The sequence below is a fragment of the Euprymna scolopes genome, chromosome 41 (assembly GCF_053919585.1).
Source record: "Euprymna scolopes isolate OS-2025 chromosome 41, ASM5391958v1, whole genome shotgun sequence".
NCBI lineage: Eukaryota > Metazoa > Mollusca > Cephalopoda > Sepiida > Sepiolidae > Euprymna > Euprymna scolopes.
In genome coordinates, this window is record NC_136522.1 from 30,069,760 (window position 1) to 30,093,215 (window position 23,456).

At 33.2% G+C, this 23,456-nt stretch overlaps 1 protein-coding gene across 1 annotated transcript in view; it reads left to right on the forward strand.

Annotated features, from left to right (window-relative positions):
• Window positions 1-23,456, forward strand: part of LOC145266641 (uncharacterized) — a 347,925-nt gene that overhangs the window by 279,545 nt on the left and 44,924 nt on the right. Inside the window, exons 25-28 of the mRNA XM_080122566.1 lie at window positions 563-733; window positions 6,238-6,496; window positions 10,867-10,960; window positions 13,071-13,143. Coding sequence (XP_079978692.1) covers window positions 563-733; window positions 6,238-6,496; window positions 10,867-10,960; window positions 13,071-13,143 — 597 coding nt within the window. The remainder of the gene's footprint in view (window positions 1-562; window positions 734-6,237; window positions 6,497-10,866; window positions 10,961-13,070; window positions 13,144-23,456) is intronic.

The window sequence follows — 23,456 nt, forward strand, 5'->3', positions numbered from 1 at the left end:
TGTCCTTCCCATTGGAATATATTGGATTGAAATACACTGTTTTCCAACGCATCACATTATGCTGTCACCAAAAGACAGTGGAGTCCCACAAATTATTTTAACCTTTGAAACGTGAAAAGTTCATTTGAACAGATTATTTGAACAACTGTTTCTTATCTTGGTTCTGAAGCGACACTGAACAAAGAACAAAATCACAATTACTTAAAACTTCTACCCGGTTATGGCTGATGGAACGAAAACAATCTATTCCCATGGATTAAATAAAAGATCCAGTCTAAAATTCTCTATAATTTCTCTCGATTTCTCTATAAAAATTCACAAGTATAAAAAGATGCATTGGAAGTTACATCAGCAGAAACGTTGTGACAATAAAGAGCACGATGAGAATAGTAATCCAAATTACGCAAAGAAATTATCAAACATTATCAACAAAAATTGGAAACGGATCATTTACTTTGAGTGGGTTCCTTAGTAAAATACCTATAATGTTATTCTTGTGTAACTGATACATTTTTATGTTGTATTTTATAAAGTTTATTTTATTTCTCTCCTTTTTTTTTAGCAAATTGTCCGGCTGGTAAAGAGCCAGCAGCAGACTATCTGTCGTGTAAAGACTGCAATATTGGTTATTACAAAACTGAAATGAACAGCATTATATGCATCAAATGTCCAGTTAATAGAACGACCTTGGAAACAGGATCAACAGATGTATCTCAGTGTTCAAAGGAAACAGGTTAGTAGATTAATATGGTTGTACCAAATATTGTTTACGTGAATCAAGTGTAACTTTTAATGGGGAATTTAATGGTATGCATACAAATTTCAACTTCTAATAAAACAGAAATCTCAGATTCTTGAATTTAAATCGTTATAGAATTGCCTAAGAGGAAACTATATTTGATTCTGTCTAGCTATTTTGTCTTTTTTTCAGCACCTTCTTTATAATACTGTTCTGGGGTAGTTAACACCCCATATATTCATGATAATATGGATCCGTCTGGCACGATGTAAGCCAGAAATTTCTGTTTTAGAGGGAAGAGCATACACGCAGTTTGACCGTTTGTAGTGAACACTAGGACATTTTCACCTTAATATTGTGACACCTAATCAGGACCACAACATTAGTGACGTAAGGATTCGAAAAAAAGAACCTACACTGATCTTCTTTGGATAAACAACTTTTGGTAAACAAACTCGTACTTCTACCTTCCTTGGAAAAGTAAATGGTGGCTCCACAAAGTGTTTTCAACGACAAAAAAATGACTTCACCTCGAAAAAGCGTATTTTTCAAAACGCTGTGAGTAGAAAAACATACAACACTTTCTATTGCTAAAAAGAATTGGTATAATTTATTTCTAACATTCAATGACATTTTTATCGGCCCAGAATTTTTTTTTCTTTATCCAAAAGCCTTTATTTGTGAGTTGTTTGTTGAAAGTAAACGTTTTGTTTTGTTTTAATCACACAGATAAAAAAAAAGAAAAAAGAAGAAACCTTTTTTTTTTCTTGTGGGCTGACCCATCTTTCGCTTGGGCAACTATCGTAATTTTTCCTCTCTGCAAGAAGCAATATTCGGTTTACAGTATATATTTAATTAAAAAAAAATTTACTGTGACAAAAAAAATTCTCAATCGAAAGCTGCACGATTTCGTTTTCTTGATAAAAGGAAAAAATATATATATCGGCTCTGCGAAGGATTGAAACCGCATTCATTCCGTTACGAGAATTCAGTTCAATGACGCGAATACGCGACTGGATTTTTTCTTTCAATTCGTTTTATTACTCTAAATTCCTCTGGACGCAAAATGCTTGTGTGTGTGTGTGTGTGTGTGTGTGTGTGTGTGTGTGTGTGTGTGTGTGTGTGTGTGTGTGTGTGTGTGTGTGTGTGTGTGTGTGTGTGTGTGTGTGTGTGTGTGTGTGTGTGTGTGTGTGTGTGTGTGTGTGTGTGTGTGTGTGTGTGTGTGTGTGTGTGTGTGTGTGTGTGTGTGTGTGTGTGTGTGTGTGTGTGTGTGTGTGTGTGTGTGTGTGTGTGTGTGTGTGTGTGTGTGTGTGTGTGTGTGTGTGTGTGTGTGTGTGTGTGTGTGTGTGTGTGTGTGTGTGTGTGTGTGTGTGTGTGTGTGTGTGTGTGTGTGTGTGTGTGTGTGTGTGTGTGTGTGTGTGTGTGTGTGTGTGTGTGTGTGTGTGTGTGTGTGTGTGTGTGTGTGTGTGTGTGTGTGTGTGTGTGTGTGTGTGTGTGTGTGTGTGTGTGTGTGTGTGTGTGTGTGTGTGTGTGTGTGTGTGTGTGTGTGTGTGTGTGTGTGTGTGTGTGTGTGTGTGTGTGTGTGTGTGTGTGTGTGTGTGTGTGTGTGTGTGTGTGTGTGTGTGTGTGTGTGTGTGTGTGTGTGTGTGTGTGTGTGTGTGTGTGTGTGTGTGTGTGTGTGTGTGTGTGTGTGTGTGTGTGTGTGTGTGTGTGTGTGTGTGTGTGTGTGTGTGTGTGTGTGTGTGTGTGTGTGTGTGTGTGTGTGTGTGTGTGTGTGTGTGTGTGTGTTTCGACAGAGTTTAAATAAATTCTCAAGTGTGTGTTTATCCTCTGTGGAAAATTGAGCATTTCTTTCCGTTAAAACAACATGCACGTTATTCTTTTCTCTTCGTGAATATTCATTTGGCATATCTTCTCCGTAAAGTTGCGGGTTTCCTGTTTATCGTTTCTTAGACACTGATTTGTCTGGTGAGTCTATTTTTCCAAAATGGAAGGACTTTCAAAGCAACTAGTTGAAACGATGCAGTTACAACGGACTCAGACTTTGAAATTACAGAAACAAAACGAAGACCAAAAAAAAAAAGAAAAATAAAGAAAAGAAAAAAGAAGAGAAAGAGGGACCGAAAGAAGAGAAAGAGAAAAGATAAAAAAGAAAGAGAAGGGGAAAGAGGAGAAGAAACAAGAGAACAAGAAGCGGAAAGGAGAGAAAGAGAAGAGGATAGAAGGAAATTCAACGAAAAAAGTACTGGAAATGTAGTCACATTCAAAGAAAACATTGGAACTATTAACAAAGTAATAGCGAAGGAAGACAGCAATGAATCAGACCAGAATGTTTTTTTTTTCTGACCGCGATTTGGTCAGCATTTCACTATTGTCCTAAAAGGGATTGGACTTTTGAAGCATGTTTTCATAGATTTTAGTAACGTATTCAGGATCGATTGCACGCCATGGAGTGAGCAGATGAAGGTTCGTCTTTTATTACAAAAATTGGGAGCTGTGGAACATAATAAATTCGTGGACTACATCACTCATAAACAGACGAGCGAATTGTCCTTCGATAAAACAGTGAAATCTTTGATGGAATTATACTGTCCAAAAATCAGCTTATTTCATAAAAGATGGGGATGCATCAAACTGACCCGCAAAGAAGACCAAGATTACACCACATTTGCTTCAGTCATAAATAGACATTGTGGCGACTTCGGACTATCCTCATTAATTGCCGACAACTTTAAGGTCCTGTTTTTTATTCAAGTCTTAGTGTCGACTAAGGACGCTGAACTCAGACGTCGGGCACTAAACAGATTCGAAAAGGAACCACACATAACCCTTCAACAATTGGCTGAGGGATGCCAAAGAATTATCTCAGAGAAGCAAGGCTCCAAAAATATAGAAGAGGCAGTAGTGGCACACATTAGGAAGGAACGAAGTAACAAAAAATCTTAATCTCCAAACAGTCCAGCGAACGGCAAACATGACCCTCGGGAAAAATCACAAAACAAATCTGATTTACCCCGTTACCCATGCCAAGGATGTGCAGAACTCCACTGGCAGAAAGTTTACCGATAACAGTCCTGGAAATATGATTGATGCAGACACAATGGATACAAAGCCTCACGTTGCAGAGCAAAAGGACCCCACAGAAGCTATGTAAAAACAACGAGGTCTCTAGTGGAGGACGAAAATGTACAGAAGTATGTGACGGAGAAAGAGGGGGGTAAGAATGTAAGACTTCAACTTGAAGTGGTTCGGATTTGTCCCTCATAAAGCACCACACTTGGTGCAAAATCGGAAAACCGAAGATGATGAGCACCAAGGTATTGACTCGTTCAATAACTGAAGAAAGAATAAGATTTGAAAGTGAGGTCACCACTAACGTAACGTTGAAGGGAAAAACACTGAATTTCAAGATGTTTGTATTAAAAAATACTAATAACCTTTTTGGGACAGACAGGATCCAAAAGTTAGCGATTTTTGTCAAAAGGTGGACGACCTTACAGCCGAAGCTGAAAAACTAAAGATAGACCCGAGGGAGCCATTCTCTAATATTTTTCGGACAAAATAGGCCGCTGTACAAAAATGGAGGTGAAGTTCAAGTTACAAGAAAATTCTATCCCAGTCTTCACAAAGAAACACAGCGTACCGTTTGCCTCTATACAAAATACTGACAGACTCGTCAAAGCAGGAATTTTAACCCCAGTCGACTACAGCGAGGGGGCTGCCCCCGCCGTGTTGTAAAAAAATATCAAACGATATCAGAATCTGCGCAGATTTCTCAACCGGGTTGAATGCCGCACTTAAGGATCATCATTACTTGCTATCCAGCCCCGAGGAAGTTTTTACGAAACTAAATGGAGGAAAAATATTCTCAAAAATATATCTGAACAAAGCGTACCTCCAGATTCCCGTTAAAAAAGAAAGCTCCAAACTTTGGTGCATTATCACCCACGAAGGACTATTTGAGTTCAATAGATTAGCTTTCAGAATCAAAGTCTCACCAGCTATCTTTCAACAGATAATCGACAAGATTGATTTTTCTATCGAATACTGGACGATATTTTGATGAAAAGCGAATCTATAGAGCAACGTAGAAATCACGCTTTTCAGGTATTCGAAAAGATAAACGAGTATGGCTTCACACTTAAAGACGTCAAATGTGTATTTTTCCTCAAGGAAATAAATACATCGAGCAGATAATAGATAGAGATAGTAGACGGACCGATCCAGAAAGATCAATAGCAATAAAAAAATATGCCTGAGCCACATAACATAGTAACACTGCAAACGTAAAAACCTTTGCAGTGTTACTATGTCATGTGGCTTAGCTAATTACTATCAAGCCTTCATACATAATATGCGCACATTGCGCGCACCTTTAAATAAACTACTGAGAAGGACCAGGTTTGGAACTGGACCACAGAATGCATGAGGGCGTTCGGAAAGCTAAAAGAGGTGCTCACATCGGAGCTAATCCTGACCATTACAACCCAAAGATAGACATTATCGTCGCAAGTGATGCGAGCGCATATGGAATCGGCGCGTGTATCCTGCATAACATCCCTGACAGATCGACGAAACCGATTGCACACACGTCGAGGACCCTATTACCCGCGGAAAGGAATTATTCCCAGATAGAGAAAGAATCCTTAAGCACCATCTTCGCGGTAACAAGGTTTCACAGATTTCTCCATGGACGACATTTCAAACTTCAAACGAACCACACACCTCTATCTGGCTCGAAGAAAGGGTTGTATACACATAAGGCAAATATTCGCTGATAGTAAACAGGGTAGACTTTTTTCGAAAGGGAGGACAATTTTTCAGTGTTATGTACTAATATGAATATAAAATAACTACTAATTCCACAACATATCTAATGTGTAAAGGATAGTTTTCTGTGTATGTATGCCCATCTAGTGTGGATAGACTAGACAACGGAGAAAAGGGGGTTAGGGAAAGAGAGAGGATTAAAATAAGGGAAGAGAAAAGAGAGAGAGATGGAGAGATATGCTACATTTTTTTTACCTGAGCAATGTTGGATAGCCCTGCTAGTTAAACATAAAGGGTTTCCATGAAAAAATCATTATTTTACAAAGGAGTGTTTTTGATGAGGTTTACTATATTTATATTTTATTTGTAAAATATGTCCTGCTAAAAATAAAAAAAACCCTAAAAAACAAGCATCCACAAAGTTGGTATTTTATTGATTAGTGTTGCCCCAGATAAATACCTAAAATTTAGATTTTTTTTTATTTTCCGAGAGTCCACTTGGGCGAGTTTCGTCGAAGGGGAGAGCGATTTTTTAGTGTTATGTACTAAATATAAAATACCGACTAATTCCACAAGAAATCTCTTGTGTAAAAGCTAGTGAGGAAACAACCATTATTTTACAAAGGTTTTGATGAGTTTTATTATATAATAAAAGTGTTATACACATATATATTTGTATATTTACATTTTGTTTGTAAAAAAATTTAAATGCTTATTTTTTTATTCAGAAACAAACGACAACACCCTAAGTACTGTCGACATTGTTATCAACCTTAAATACTCATTACCGGACTGTGAAAGCAAGAAAGCGTTTTATGAAGAACAAATAAAGACAATGATAAAAAAGAGGATAGAAGAAATGTCAACGTCTTGGAATCTCTGTACTACAGATTGCGAAATTTCAGTTAATATAAATTGTGCAACGTCTGACAGGAAGAAACGATCAACCACGAATGATGCTGCAGCATTGCGCATTTTGAACGTAAAGTACGAAAAATTGATTTCATTGAATTTTTTTTAAACACATTTATAGAGACAATTCTGCAGTAAATGGATATTAAATTCTAGAAAGATATTAGAATGCGTATCCATTGTCAAAGCTAGTGTTAAAATTATCATTTATGGGGTCACTGGTACTAGAATAACTTAATGGCAATAGGGTCAGATTTATCTCCTCTTAATATATTTGATTGCATCAATATCAAGAACTATCCGTCCTTAGTTTAAACTGTGACCCAACTGTAGCTACACCTTTAAATCTGTCTAATAGTTAACTCTTCAAGGGTGACCAGACTCTCACTGGTATACTGGAAAAAATATTGCTCAAATGCTCGGAACACACAAAACGCGCACGACTCTAAGTTTGTGTGGCAACACTGTTTACTTCAAATGGCTATTCGTCCTTTTGGCATTATGCTGAGCTCTTTTCTCACGACGGCTTGGTCTGCCTCTAAGCCGTCTGGGCGTCAGGGTAGACCTGAAATCAACTGCACCTTCAATTTAGCAGGCAATCAACAAATAAAAAAACACAGTATTCATTTTTCTTATAAACAAAAAATTAATTATTCATTGAAAGTTACAAAACTCTGAACGTCCATAAGTTTCTGACTCTAAATATAAAAATTAAATCGGTGGCTTTCATTAGTAAAGTCGAGGTTTTTCTTTCACAGTGTTGATTTAGTCAGGGGTTTCTCTATGACTGGTCTGAATACCCAGGGAGTTGGCAGATTGTATCCCTGAGGCTATTTTTGCCTTTTATTACATTGAGAATCAGGTGGGCTTCAACCCACTTCCGATCCCCAGAATTTCATTTCACAATTCTCAGAAAATGAATCTCAGGCAGTTTTTTGAAATTCTCAAGCTTTAAAAAAAAATTATTTTCATCTTTGTCCTCAAATCTGTATTTTTGACCGCCAATTTAAATAGGAGGATCCATTGCCTTCACCCTCCATTATGTCTCTACCTTTCACCCTCACTCACGTTGGAGGGTCCCTCTTCCTCTTTCTTCATTTGCATAACCAAGGGTTTTTTCTCAAATGCCATTTCGTATGAGTAAAAAATAAATAATTTGGTTATCTTTTGGGGGTAATCAAATTCCTGAACAATAATTGATAGACACTTGAATTTATATCCATGATTTTGCTTTTCCTTATCCAAAGAAACTCATAATGTCTGGCCTATATTTCAGGTGACCTAACAATAAACTTTGGCCGCCCAAGAATTTGGTTAACTTCTTTTCTTAAGAAGGGTAGCTTATTCAGATAGAACTTGTCAAATCGCCCAAAAGGCGCAATTTCTGATATTTTTCGAAATATCTTTATATTCCAGACGTCAGAGTGGCAGGTCTGCAGTAAATGAATAATTAATGGTAGAAAATTATTAGAAGATGCATTCATCGTTAATCATATCATAATCGAGAGTTATCTGTTTCTAGCTTCTTTTGTTGTTAATTTTTGTAGGGAGCTATTATATATTTACGAGAAAAGATTTTCAAATTATATATATATATATATATATATATATATATATATATATATATATATATATATATATATATATATATATAGGGTAAGTTGTTTGAATTCCCTTATGCGAGTGTTAAATTAATTTGAATAAAAAGAAAATACTTATCATATACGTTTAGAAAGCCAAATCACGAGGCAGAAATAATCAATATTTTACACCTGTTTGAAATTAAAATAAACAAATATTTCACTTGTTTGAAATTTATATATTTCGGTTCTTCAGAATTTTGTTTTATTTTGTTTTGTTTTTGTTGTGTGTGTTTTTTGTTTTTTTTTTCATTATTATTTTTTGCCATGTTGTTAGTGTGAGAAAATAAGTCTCTTCAGTACGGTGTGTGGCTACATGAGATTTACATAAATATATTGAGATATTTGAGACTTTGCGCTTTCCACCCTTTGCTTAAGGATGCCTCAAAGGTGTTCTATTGAGTTCAAGTCTGGAGACATTCTTGGTCAGTCCATCACCTTTACCCTCAGCCTCTTCAGTAAAGCAGTGGTTGTCTTGGATGTGTGTTTTGTGTCATTGACATGCTGGAACACTGCTCTCCGACCCAGTTTTGGAGGGAGGGGGTCATGCTCTGCTGCAGTATTTGACAGTACTTGTTGGAGTTCATGTTTCACTCAATGAAATGAAACTCTTCAATACCTGCAGCACTCATGCAGCCCCAGACCATGACATTCCCACCAGCATTCTTGACTGTAGGCATGACAGACTTATCTTTGTACTCTTCAAATTGGTGTGCATGACTGTCACTCCAGGAGGAAGCCTCTTCTGAAAGCAATACACAAGAAAGCTCGCAAACAGTTTGCTGAAGACATGTCAACAAATCCCATAGATTACTGGTATCATGATGATACGAAATTTAATTTGTTTTGTTTTAATGGCCTTAAGCACATGTGGCGCCGACCATATTAATATTGACAACTTTTCGGAAGGGGTGTACTCGCTTTTGCTGGCAGGCATTTAGCTTTTAATGGCTATATTTTGAGTTATTTTGGGAGGAAAATAAATTAACTCGGTTATATATGCTGCAGACAGAATACTTTTTATTTTGTCAAAAATCCTTTTTTCAGTGTTATCCCATGAAGAGATATACTTAAATATTTGAAGAAATGTGAGGGGTGTACTGACTTTTGTGATGCACTGTATATATATAGTCAACACTTACCAAGGCCTGGAGGTCACTTAAAGATAGGAGTCAATTGGTTTTTGGTGAGACAACACCATGATGACCAGTGATAGTAGAAATTAGATGAGTTAAATTATTTTAGAGGACGGATCATCATAACTCGTTTACGTTGGACTTGAAAATGACAGCTGCCTTACTTAAACTAAGGTTCTTGATAAGTTTGGCAACATCACAAACAGATATTTTGAACAGCATATTTTCAGTTGTGGAACGAAATTTGATAAGTAGGTGCCCCTGATTGCAAAGGGTGGAATTTGATGCAAAATTCTTAACAAAAATTTTGTTTTTGTCAGATGCTGATGAAATTACCTCAGATCTATTTTGAGATAAAACACATACACTTGTTCAGGACACCCGTGGGAACCAAAACGTTACCTATCTACTTTAGACTTGACGTTTTTGCATTTTTTATTAACCTTTTGCAATAACTGCTGGCAGTCCTAAAGGTTACTTTAATTTCATAACATCTATTTCGTTGAAATCAATGGAAAAAGTGATTTCTGTGTTTGATGGCAACAACACATTCTGGGGTGAACAATGGTTGGCTGTTTAGTTTTTGTTGTAATTTCTTGGAGGGTATAAAGTTGTCCCTACCACATGGGAAGCCATCTCTAATGTAGGCATATATTCAATGTCTCTGACGATATTTAGGGTCAGATTTTGATGTCAAGTTTGAGTATACTTTAATTGCACACTCATCTAGGTAAAAAGGCGGTATAATGCCAGTTTTGCTCAGGAACAACATTTTGATGTCAAGTTTGAGTATACATATAAACAACTCATCTAGGTAAAAAGGTAAAAGTTTTGCACAGCAACAACAGGCTAGGTTTATTCTCCTGTATTTCAACCTCTGAAAAGTTGAAATGTAGAGCCTAATGTTAGAGAAGGAGGTCTGGAAATGGGGGTCTACCTTGAAAGTTGAAGCTCTGGGTTTAACCTTGCATTGTTTCTTGAGACTTGTCATGATGAGGTATGGGAATATGTAGTCGCTGGCATTCCTAAAGGCGACTTTAATTTCATAACATCTATTTCGTTGAAAGCAATGGAAAAAGTGATTCATGTGTGCGATGGCAGCGACACATTCTGGGGTGAACAAAGGTTGGCTTGTTTTAATAGACTAGCCATTCAACATTGTGAACATTAAAGTTTTCACAGATGTGAATGGTGGCCGAGGGATGAGTAGAATGTGGTAAATTTTCTCAGAAATACTCTCAAAAATAGTAATTCCATAATTGTGTGAAATATGAACGCAAGTGATACTCGGAAGCACATATAGGGCAATTTAGGATCTTTGAAGATGTCCCTACTACATGGGAAGCCATCTTTAATGTAGGCACATATTCAATGTCCATGATGATATTGAGGGTGAGATTTTGATCTCAAGTTTCAGTATCCTTAAATGGCAAACTCATCTAGGTAAACATGGAGTGAAAGAGGGTGAGAGTAATAGACAGTAACTATGTAAGTGATGAATAACTTAGTGTGCAAATGGAAAAAATATATAGTTGCAAAAACAAAATTATCCAGATGCTTAATTTGTATAATAATTTGATAAACAGTCTAAAATACATTAATATTCTGTAAAATTCATTTCTAATTTTGATCCATGGTCAAATTATTGATTTTCTTTTTCTGTTTTTAGGTCTGATACCGATTCAAAGACAACAAATGAAATCACAAAGGCAGAAAATGTTTTCAGACAAGATTGTAAAGTGAATTCAGATCAATATCAAATGGTAAGTACATCATAAGTAATGGACAACTTCTTTTTAGAGGTGGGAAATTTTAAATTAAAAGAATCATTGAAATGTAATTTTTTATTGTACAAATATGTGCTTTATATGAAAGATTCATTTTTGGCATTTATTTAAATACAATTTCGAGCATATGATCCTGTGGCTCGCGCATATATGGCGTAATATAGATGTCCAAGTTTCACAAACTATGATACATATTAAATTAAGCTGTATTTCGGCAATAACATTGAACGTTGTCTTCCGAGCGATCTATTATGTCTTACTCATCAGTATAGGCATGTAACTTTATACATCTGCCCCCCCCCCAATTAATCTAATGGGGTTAGATCGCACGAACGAGGTGGCCAGAAAGAGATTCATTTCTTAAAATCATTTGTTTATCAAATGTTTCAAAGTGATTTTCAAAATAAATCTGCACAATTTGTCAGTATCTTCGTAATGAATTGCTAAACCAAAATGAACTTAAAATAACCGATAGTTTCCAAATCTGCAGTTAAAAGAAAAAGAGTTGCTAATTTAAAGTTCGTCGCCTTTAAAATTATACCTTTATATATATATATATATATATATATATATATATATATATATATGGAGTCAAAGGTTGCTTTGTAGCTGTGTTCGAATCTCCCAAGTAGTAGCAATCGACACTTCCTGCACTGATGATTGCAAAAGCATAAAACACGAGTGTCTGTAGGTGTGAAAATAATTATTTATAATTATATAGTCCCTTTAAGAAGAAATTTTCTAAAGTTCAGCACTGTCTGAAAAATAAAAGCGAACGGCTGGCTTTGTGTGAGATCATCAATTGTGATCGTTTAATTGAATTAACGTTGTGCATGGCACTTAAAAGTTGTTAATTTTCCTTAATTCTCCTGGCGGTTGATGGTGGCCGAGACACAACCTTCCTAGCAAATTTCAAAAGTAGCTTTGTAACTGGGTTCGAATCTTCCAACCACTAGCAATCGTCAATCCCTACACTGTACATTCTAAGTGGAAAGTTGTGTAGTGAGATATTTGTTCATATTACATTTATATTTCTGCATAATGACACACTTGGGGAAACAGGGAGAGAATTCCAAAGACAAGCAATTGGAGTCAATAAGTTATTGGAGCATAAAACTATTTTGGCATCTGGTGACATCTAAAGTGAAGAGGTGTGATTCTACTGCTTGTTGGGTTTGTCGGATGTCAATGGGGAATAAATGTAGCAAGTTCATTGGAGCACATTGTTGAAATACTTGTAAAACAGACACGGGGATGCAACATTTCGGTGATAGAACAGAAGTTGAAGCTTGGTAGACAGCATGAGACATATATATTTAAATGTGTGAAAGGTGATAACCTACGGACGAAAATGAAATTCCTTAGCATATTATTAGACAGCAATTAACAATGTGTCACATTGTTTTTCTAGCAATAATTAAAATTTAGTAACCTTAAAAAATTGAATTTTCGGCATGTTAAGACATATTTCTTTGTTTTCATAATTGAAGAATTTAAGAGGAGACAATTCAAAGAGTTGGTAAAGTTATTGGTAAAAGCAAAAACAAACATTAAATTGACAATAACATGAAATAAAATATTATCTGAATATTTTATTGAATTAAAATTTAAAAAATTAGATTTTATAAAAAATTAGAATTTCGAAATTAATTACAACAGACATTTTTTATATTTATATGAAAATGTACGACTTGAAAAAAAAAACGAACGTATTAAACTAAAACTGTCTAAAACACTTTTTTATAAAGTTATGACGTCATAACCACTCATGGTCGTGTGAAAAAGGGCGTTTGGCCATAAGTTTTTACCTTTGCGTTTCACGTTCGAGCATGGCCACCGTGGCTCATTTTTTTTTTTTTTTTTGCTCACACGGGCATTCTCTGGTATTTTGATTAATAGAAAATTTGTTATGATATACTTTGGGGCGGGGGGGGGCAATTTTTTTTTCAAACGAACAGGCACACTCTTAAAATAAATAAAATCTCAAGACAGACCCGGCGTTTATTTTATAGCATAGAATTACAAACATTGTTTATTGATTTTATAGTACATTTAATTTAATTTATTTATTTATTTATTGTTTCAGGGTTCAACAAAGTTGGCCGATTGTGTGGTGGGCAGTTCTTGTAGGTATTCGAAATTGGTTTCGGGAAAATGCGGTAAAGTCTTCTTGCATCAACTCTTCGAAAAACATTTAGATACTCGTTAAGATAGAGTCAGCAAATTGGTTTTTAAAAATATTTCGCTTTAAGCAACAACAATATTACGTACTTAATCGTCATGTCGAAAATAGTAATATATCTAAAAAATAACGGAGTAGAACAACTGCTATTATATTTTTAGTAAAAAGAAAAGTCTCTCGTTCTACAGACAACAAATATTGCATGCAATGAACAAATAATCTAAAATATTCGTTCCGAGTTATGTCCCAGTGTAGGAACTTGTAGACTAGTCGACGAACGCTGTACGCTTGCCATCGCGCTGGGAGTCGCCAAAATGTAGTAATAATGAAAACAAGAAAAGAAGTCTCATTCTAACATTTAAATAACATCTTTATTGGTCATCTTCGTTAGTAAGAATAGAGAAACGGGTTAGTCGTGGAAAGTGTTTCTGTGTGGAACGTAAATTAAAGATTAGACAGGCCTGTTGAAAGAGTTCATGAACGTTAGTGTCTAAAATACTAGTGGAAACATGCGTCACGAAAGATTAGAGACAGTACTGTAGGGTGAGAAAGAGAGTTTGTGCATGTTCCGCATTGAAGAATATGGAGATAGCCATGTTGGCTTGTTTGTATTCACGCCTTAGTCGAACCTTGAGCCCAAACGCTGAGTGAGTTCTTTTGAATCCCAAGAGGAAAGTTGAGGGCGACAGGTCCGTTCCATGTGGAGTTGTTGGTCTAATATCTAAAAAGAGAGTGTGTTGCCAGTTTAAACTTTTATAAAGTCGGTCATGTGACTGAGAGCTAGCTTCTGATGGCACAAGCCAGGAAGGAAGTGTATTCAAAATCTCCAACCGTGAGAATTTACTCCTGCTTGTGTTAGTTGCAATTTCGTCTGCTATAAACTCTTCACTGTCTACTTTAAAACGTCTAAAAACGCAATTTTATCCAATTTTCGGTAAAAAATTATTTTTAATAATAAATAACTTTCTACTCGATGATTTTTCGTAATTTTTAGATACATTACTATTTTCGACATGACAATTAAGTACGTAATATTGTTTTTACTTAAAACGACATATCTTAAGAAATCAATTTGTCAACTCTATCTTAACAAGTACCGAAATTTATTGCTTATGGAAGAAAAATACCATTGCCAGTCATCTGTAATTACGTTTTCTTGCGTTAAAATAAAACTAGAAAAATTAAAGACGGAAAAGTTTATTAATCTTCAGTAAGGATACATGTGTTACATTTTATATTGGATGAAACAAAGAATGAACGCACGAGGTATATTTTATTAGCCGTTTTTATTTACTCTGCCCAAAGAGTCCGCAAACTCGATCCAAGGAAGACAACTCTTAAAAACTAAGAGCTCTCTACCTTGTGACATCTTTCTTATCAAGTAGAATTATTTTATTTTATTTTTATCTATGTGTGTTTAATTTATTTTTTTATATTTATATATAATAAAGTCCTTATATTTTGTTAAGGGTTTTCTTGTTCTCACAGGTTGGTTTGATGATGTTGGTAGTTCTAGTATTTCTCCAGGTTGTGTCTGCAGTTGTATGTGCTGGGCGTGTTGCGTTGTCATATTGGTGTTGTTTAATAACGTGGAGTCACTGCTCTGTTGAAACAGTGATGTTGGATTATCTTGTTCAATCTCGTGGACTGGTAAATTGAAAGTAACCTTTCTTCGTGGTCTGAATATTTCTTGTAAATGTCTTTCTGCTGTGTCTCAATAGTTTTCCATCTCTCTGCACTTTGGTGATATAGTGCATTTCTCTACTATCACCGCTGGCTACCACGTGTTAACACACTTTCCTACCTATCATTAATTCGGGAAGGTCTTTTGCATTTCTGTTGAAATACTTTTGTTGCTTCCTAGTTTTAATGTTCATCCGCTCACAGATTTGGTTGTCTTTTATTGCGCTTGTATCCAACAAGTTTGGGATCCTTGTTCTTATTTTCCTGTTGTATATTATTGAGCTATATTGCTGTATTTTGGTGCCGCTTACTGCTCATAGGGTTGTTGTCTCCCTTTTTATGTCACTCTATATTCTCTATTTTCGTAGCTGTTTTGGGGGTACATCTTTTTTAATAAATTCTGTACAATATTATATTTCCATTTGCCCCAGTGTCCACTTTCATTTTTATTTTTTCTGAATCCCCACAATCTATAGTAGCGAATATTGTTACCATTCTCTTTATTTATGGTGTACAGGTATAAGTCAACTTTTTCATTAAAACGCGATTTCCATTCACACATCTTGTGCACGGTTTGGACTTTCTTATCGCTACCTCGTAATACTTTCCAGTGTTTACAGTATGAGGCATAATTCCTGTTACAAAATTTCGGAACTATATTTTATGATAATATTAAAATAAATTTACTATTTTATTGTCATTATATTATAACTTAATATATGATTTCTTATTTTTCAGAAAGAAAATCTACTAATTTTTCACAATGTTGAATTGAAGAGAGGATTCCCATAGAGTAGCATAAGAAGGGCATGCGTCCATCAGAAATAGTCAAGTTAGGGGAAAACCTCAAAATCAATTGTATATAAAAAGGTCGATTGATCATTGCCTTGAAATTTCATCGATCAAAGATAGACAACGATCAGGCCGTCCCCACACAGAGATAGTCAAGTTAGGGGAAAACCTTAAAATCAATTGTATATAAAAAGGTCGATTGATCATTGCTTTGAAATTTTATCGATCAAAGATAGACAACGATCAGGCCGTCTCCGCACCTCTAGAACACCTAAACTCATAAAAAATGTCGGGAAAAAATCAGGCGAAATCAATAAAGATCAATGAGACAAATTGTAAAGGAAGGACAGACATCACCAAGAACTATACGAAGAATATGTCGAAGTAACCTACAGATGTCATCCTGTAAGATCAAAATAAAAACAGCTTCTCTCTGCACTCACATTTGAAAACAGACTCATCAGAAGTCGACACTTCTTGAACCGTATCAGAGAAGGTACGCTCAATAACATCATCTTTACGGCTGAAAAGTTATTCTCACTTCAATAGTGCTACAATCATCAAAATGATAGCGCCCTTGCGAGAAATCGTGAAGCAATACTGCAGGAAAGATTTTCAGAATGCAGAAAACAGCATCAATGATTATCAGGGAAGCAATTTCTGAAAGAGGGAAATCTCCACTTGTTTTTTACCCTCAAAGGGTCAAGATTAACAAACAACGTTACATTGAAGACATTCTTGCAGGTTCACTGACCCCATGGTGTAATTCTGTGTACGGTGAAGAAGTTTGGACTCTCCAACTAGATACTGCGACAAACCATACGTCCTGGATTAGCAAAGAAGAATGGCCGTCTTTATCAGCTAATCATAACACTCTTGATTATTCTTGGTGGTCACTCCTAGAGCGTGAAGGCTGCTCTACTCCGCGTACAAAATATTGAAGCTTTTAAGAAAAAAATTAACAAATGCTGGGATAAAATACACTTAGAGGTTGGGTGTGCTGTTATAGATGATTTCCCCAAAAGATTTCGTAGTGTACTGAAGGGTCAAGGGAAACATTTTGAATAATACTTATGCCATATTTTTCCTTCAGTATTTTTTAATCATTTTCTGTAATTGGGTTTTGTAATAAATTATTTTGTTGGGATAAATCTGAATCTTATTTTGTAACAGTATTTATGCCTCCACCCTATATATATATATATATATATATATATATATATATATATATATATATATATATATATATATATATATATATATATATATATCCTGTATATCGTTTGCATTTTTTGTTGTGTGTGTTATTATGGGTTGTAGCTTCGTATGCCCTTATGCTTTCGATAGCTATCTCCAGTGTGAGATTCGATTTACTAATAAGATTTCTCCTCTTATCTGAATATTTTAAACCTTTTATGATTTGTTCCAAGAGCCGTCCATCCTTGTTACAACCGAATTCACATCTATTATTGATAGGGTATGGCATAAAGGTCTACTTCACAAAATTTCCAACTACTGTATACCTGGAAATGTCTTCTCAATTATCAAATCATTTCTCTCTGATAGTTTCATTAGAGTAGTGGTTGATAGGCAGAAATCGGAAGCTCACAGTATTATTGCTGGAGTCCCTCAAGGGTCAATCCTGGGCCCCTTTCTGATCTACATCAATGATGACCCAAAACACACCCTTAGATCATTCGTAGGCATTTATGCTGACGACACTACCATCTATGACAACTCATCTAAGGCCATAATTGACCAAGTTCTCTCTGATTCTCTCTCCTCTGATCTTGAGCATGTGGTACAATAGGGAAAGAGGTGGGTGATTACTTTTAATGCATCGTTTTTTTTCGGGGGGGGGGGGGTTACTTGCAAATTAATCAATCAGTCACCGCTCGGTGATACCATGTTGCATTTTATTTTGGGTAAAACAAAGAATAGGCGAACAAGGCATATTTTACTAGCCGCTTTTATTTGGTCAGCAAACTGATCCAAGGGAGATAACTCTTAAAACTAAGAGCTCTCTACCTTGTGACACATGTTAAAGTTGAGTCAGAGCCAACAACAATAATCAAGTTTCTGTGAGTTGGAAGAGAAGTAAGAATGGTGTAAGACTTACTAATAACTTGTTTTTTTTTGTTTTATTTGGATTTTTCAGACATCTCTTTTCATCTTGAGTGTTATTTTCACAAATCCTGACATCTGCAATTGTATTTTGAGTATCGCTTGCACTGAGGATTGAACCTTCAACCTCCAAAAAAGTGTTACTTTACAACTGAATTTTACCAATTACTGTATCCTCCTACTCACAAGTCCTGATTTCCAAGTTTGACAATAAAATTCCCGAGTTTGACAAGATACACCCGAAAAAGGCCAGAGGTTACATGGATCAAAACGTTGCTAAAAAAACATTCAAATGAGAACAACAGTCTGCAAGTTCCTGTAGTGCAGTGAAAAAAGTAGTTAATAAAATTCAGTTGTAAAATCACATTCTTCTGGAGGCTGAAGGTTCATCCCGCAGTGCAATTGACCCAAAAAACAATTACAAATTATTAGAACTTAGTTGTTGGAAAAAAAGCATACTATCCCTGTGGATTAAATAAAGAGATCTGTTTAAAATTTCATGCAGATTCCAGAGTTAAACAAAAAGATACCCGAGTTCGATAAAGATCGCCTGAAGAAGGTCCAAGGTTACATCGACCGAAATGTTGTGCAAAAAACACTTAAGAGAACAATAGTCGGAAGAATCCAAATGATACGAATAATATATGCTCATCTAAAAAAATCAGAATTGTAGATAACAAATTTCTTGCTTGAAATTATTATTAAAACTATTACTAAACTATAGATATTATTACGAAATTATTAATATCACTAAATTATAAATATTATAACTAAATTAAAATATTATTAATAAATTATACATATTATTACTAAATTTAAATATTATTACTAAATCCAAATGTTATCATCATATTTAAATATTACTCCTGAATTAATTAAGAATGGTATTTCTAAATTATAAATATTATTTCTAATAATATATATTATTACTAAATTTAAATATTATTACTACATCAAAAATGTTATTTTTATATTCAAATATTACAACTAAATTATAAATATCATTAATATATAATAAATATTATTACTAAATTATAAATGTAATTACTAAATTTAAACATTATTACTAAATTATAAATATTATTAGGAAATTAACTTTTATTACGAAATTAAAAATCTTATAACTAAAAAATATTACTAAATCATAAGTATTATTTCTAAATTATATATATAATTACTAAATTTAAATATTATTTCTAAGTAAAAAATGTTATTTTAACAGTATTACTACATTATAAATATTATTACTAATTAATAACTTATTACTAAATGTTCACTTTTATTACTAAATGTTCACTGTTATTACTAAATTATGAATATTATTACTAAATTTAAAATGTTATTACTAAATTATAAATATTATTACTAAATAAAAAATGATATTATGTTTTTTTTACTAAATTATAAATATTATTACTAACCTTTCAATGTTATTACTAAATTATAAGTGATATTACTTAATTATAAATATTATTACGTAATGTCAATATTATTACTAATATAGCGAGGTTATTACTATTTTATAAATATTATTACTAATTTATGAATATAATTACTAAATTAAAAATGTTTTACTAAATTATATGTATTATTACCTAATTATAAATAAAATTACAAAATTATAAATATTATTACTAAATTATAAATATTATTGCTAAATTATGAATGTTACTACGAAATTATAAATATTATTACTAAATTAATAATGATATTACATTATTATAAATATCATTACTAAATTATAAATATTATTAATAAATTTGTAATATTTTTACTAAATTATAAATATTATTACTTAATCATAAATATTATTTTTTAAATTTAAATATTGTTACTAAGTCAGAAATGTTTTTACTTAATTATAAATATTATTATTAAATTATAAATATTATTACTAAATAAAAAAGTTTGTGCTTGATATTAAATATTATTACTAAATCATAAATACTATTACTTAATTTTAATATTATTACTAAATTATAAATATTATTACTAAATTAAAAATGTGTTTACTAAATTATACGTATTATTACCTAATTATAAATATAATTACAAAATTATAAATATTATTACTAAATTATGAATATTATTACTAAATTATAAATGTCACTACGAAATTATAAATATTATTATTAAATAAAAATTATATTACATTATTATAAATATTGTTACTAAATTATAAATATTATTACTACATTTTAAATGTATTTACTAAATTATAAATATTATTACTTAATCATAAATATTATTTTCTAAATTTAAATATTATTACTCAGAGATGTTTTACGTAATTATAAATATTATTACTAAATTATAAATATTATTACTAAATAAATAACGTTAAGGCTTGATAATAAATATTATTTTTAAATCATAAATATTACTACTTAATTTTGATATTATAACTAAATTATAAATATTATTACTAAATTATAAATATTATTACTAAATTATAAATGTTTTTACTTAATTATAAATATTATTACCTAATTATAAATAGTATTACTAAATTATAAATGCTATTAGTTAATTATAATATTATTACTAACTTATTAATATTATTACTAGATTATAAATATTGTTACAAAATTAAAATAGTAATACCTAACTTTTAATACTATTACTAAATAATAAATGGTATTTCTAAATTTAATTACTATTACTTTATAATAATATTATTACTAAATTATAAATATTATTATTAAATTACAAATATTTTACCAAATAATAATTATTGTTACTTAACTATACTAAATTATTACTATTTATTATTATTACTAAATTATAAATATTTATACAAATTTTAAATAATATTACTAAATTATAAATGTTATTACTTAATTAAATGTATTATTACTAAATTATAAATATTATTACTAAATTATAAATAATATTACTAAATTTAAATATTATTGCTAAATTATGAATATTTTAATATATTATAAATAATATTACTAAATTTAAATATTATAGCTAATTTATAAATATTATTACTTCATTATAAATGCTATTACTAAATAATAAATATTACAAAATTTAAATGTTATTACTAAATTATAAATACTATTACTTAGTTTTAATGTTATTACTAAATTATAAATACTGTTACTGAATTTAAATAATTTTGCTAAATTATAAATTGTATTACTACAGTATAAATACTATTATTAAATGTAAATATTATTAATAATTTTTAATATTATTCAGAAGATGATACCAATGGAGGTATGCAGGTATATACATTGTATATAATTGTGAAAAGAATCGAAACCGGTAATTGTATTGGAATCAGGAATGAAGAACAGAACCATTAATTATATAGAAAATATTGGAATCGTATCATCACTACTAATTAGCATTTATTTATAATTTAGTAATAACATTTCATTAGGAATAGCTAAGCAGAAATTTAACTAGTAATGTAAATCTTTCACTCAACTGCAAATTGTATAAATATTTTTAAATTTCGGGATATTTTCAATCTTTAATTTTTAAATATTAAGTAACTAAGGGCCACAGCTATCAAATCAACAAGTAGACCAATAAAAAGAGGGAGTTTAGCTGATTGCAGGATGAATATAGAGAGGGGGGAATATAGTTATTGTCTGCAGTGCAACAAGGGGAGAAATGAACAGATAAAAATGAAAAAAAATTGTATGTCAAAGAAAAGTCAATCAAAATTCGTTCAAAGAAATTATAATTTTTTTTTATATGGTAGTACCCGCTTATCAAGGCCCGAAAGCCACTCGAGGATAAAAGTTATTGTGTGCACAGTAATCAATGGGATAGTATCATAGTAATCGTTAGTATTGGGGATTTGAAAAAGTGTCTTACTTAAGGGGGCGGTTCATCAGGAATTTGTTTATGTTGGACTTGAAGACATCCAAGTTGTAGTCACGTGGGAAACAGGCAAAAGGAAGAGAGTTTCACAGGCGTGCACTTCTAAGAAAGAAGCTTTGTTCATGGAATCTACATTTTGGTTTTGGCATAGATAAAGAGTGGGGAAAATTTGTGACAATGGTTTCAGCTAGACGGGTGTTTATCGTGAAAGCGAGGGGGGACCAAAGATTGGAGCTCAGATGAGCACTTGCCATGGAAGTAATGATAAAACAAAGACAGGCTCACAACGTCTCTTCTGTGGAAGAGAGATTACAGGGAAGAGAAAGGGGCATGCCCCACTAAGCCACGGCGTCTATGTTGTACTCTGTCAAGGCAGGATAAGCTGTTTTTAGCAGCTCCTGCCCAGATGTGGCAGCAGTACTCCATCCTTGGACGTACTTGGCTTTTATATAGATAGAGAATTGCATCGTTAGTGAGATATCATTTACGGCCTTAGATGTGTTGCCATAGATGGTCGTGTCATCAGCATAGATGTCAACAAATGATTTAAGTATGTGTTTTGGGAGATCATTGATGTAGATTAGGAAGAGAGTTGGCCCAGGATGGACCCCTGAGGGACTCCAGCATTAATACGGTGGGCCTCTGATTTCTGCCCATCAACCACTACTCTTATGAGCCTATCAGAGAGAAATGATTTCATGATTAAGAAAACATTTCCAGATATACCGTAGCTGGAAATCTTGTGAAGTAGGCCTTTATGCCATACCTTATCGAAGGTCTGGCAGAACGGAAACCATATTGCATGTCACTAAGGTTATTTCTGTTGAGCTTGTTGACTACTTCTCTATTTAATATGGATTCGAGCAACTTACTTATGACACACAGGAGACTCATTGGTCTGTACTGAGAGGGAGATGACTTATCACCTGAATTCTTAAATACATATTGATGAGGTTTTCCAGGGTGTTGGGAAGAACTTCTCCTTAAGGCAACACTTGAACAGTTTTGTAAGTATGGAGGCAAGTTCTGGTCGAAGCTTTTTCAACACTATAATTGGAATGCCGTCAGGGCCAGTTGCTTTACTGGAATCAATGTTCTTGATTAGCTTGGCAACCTTACGCACGGATATTTGTATGTTGCATAGTGTGTTGTCTATTATAGGAGGAAATACAGGGAGTTGATAGCCTTGGTCGCATAGCGTGGAATTAGCTGCAAAGTTCTTTGCAAATAGTTTGGGCGTATCTGATGCTGACGAAATGACCTCAGGTCCATTGATGATGGTTGGGATAGAATGCACGCTTCTGTTCAGGATCCTGTTTGCTATTTGCCAAAGCTGCTGGTAACCAAGCTGCTGCTCAGCTACTTTAGATTTAACGGACTGAGCATATAGCTCTCTTGCATTTTTTATTTCTCTTTTATAATGGTTGCTGGCAGTCCTGAAAGCAGCTTTAGTCTCAGTGCATCAATTACGTTGGTAGCTATGGAAAAAGTGATTTCTGTGCGCGATGGCAGCAGCACATTCTGGGAGGACCATGGCTGGCTGCTAGGTTTTTGTTGGAATTTTTTGGATGGTATGAATCGGTCTATGCCTACAATTAACCATTCGGTCGGATCTGATACTATAGAGGACACATCCTTTTTAAACATACCTTATCTCGTATTTTTTTGTGAAAAAAGTTTCAAATTCCTATCGATAGGATCCATATTTATCAAATTTATACTTAAATGGACCTATGCAAAATTACATGGTATTATTTTAAATGAGATATTAATACAAGATTTTTATTTGGATTATTTGGACTATTGTATTTATCTATATCTATACATCTGTATAGATCCACATAATACACA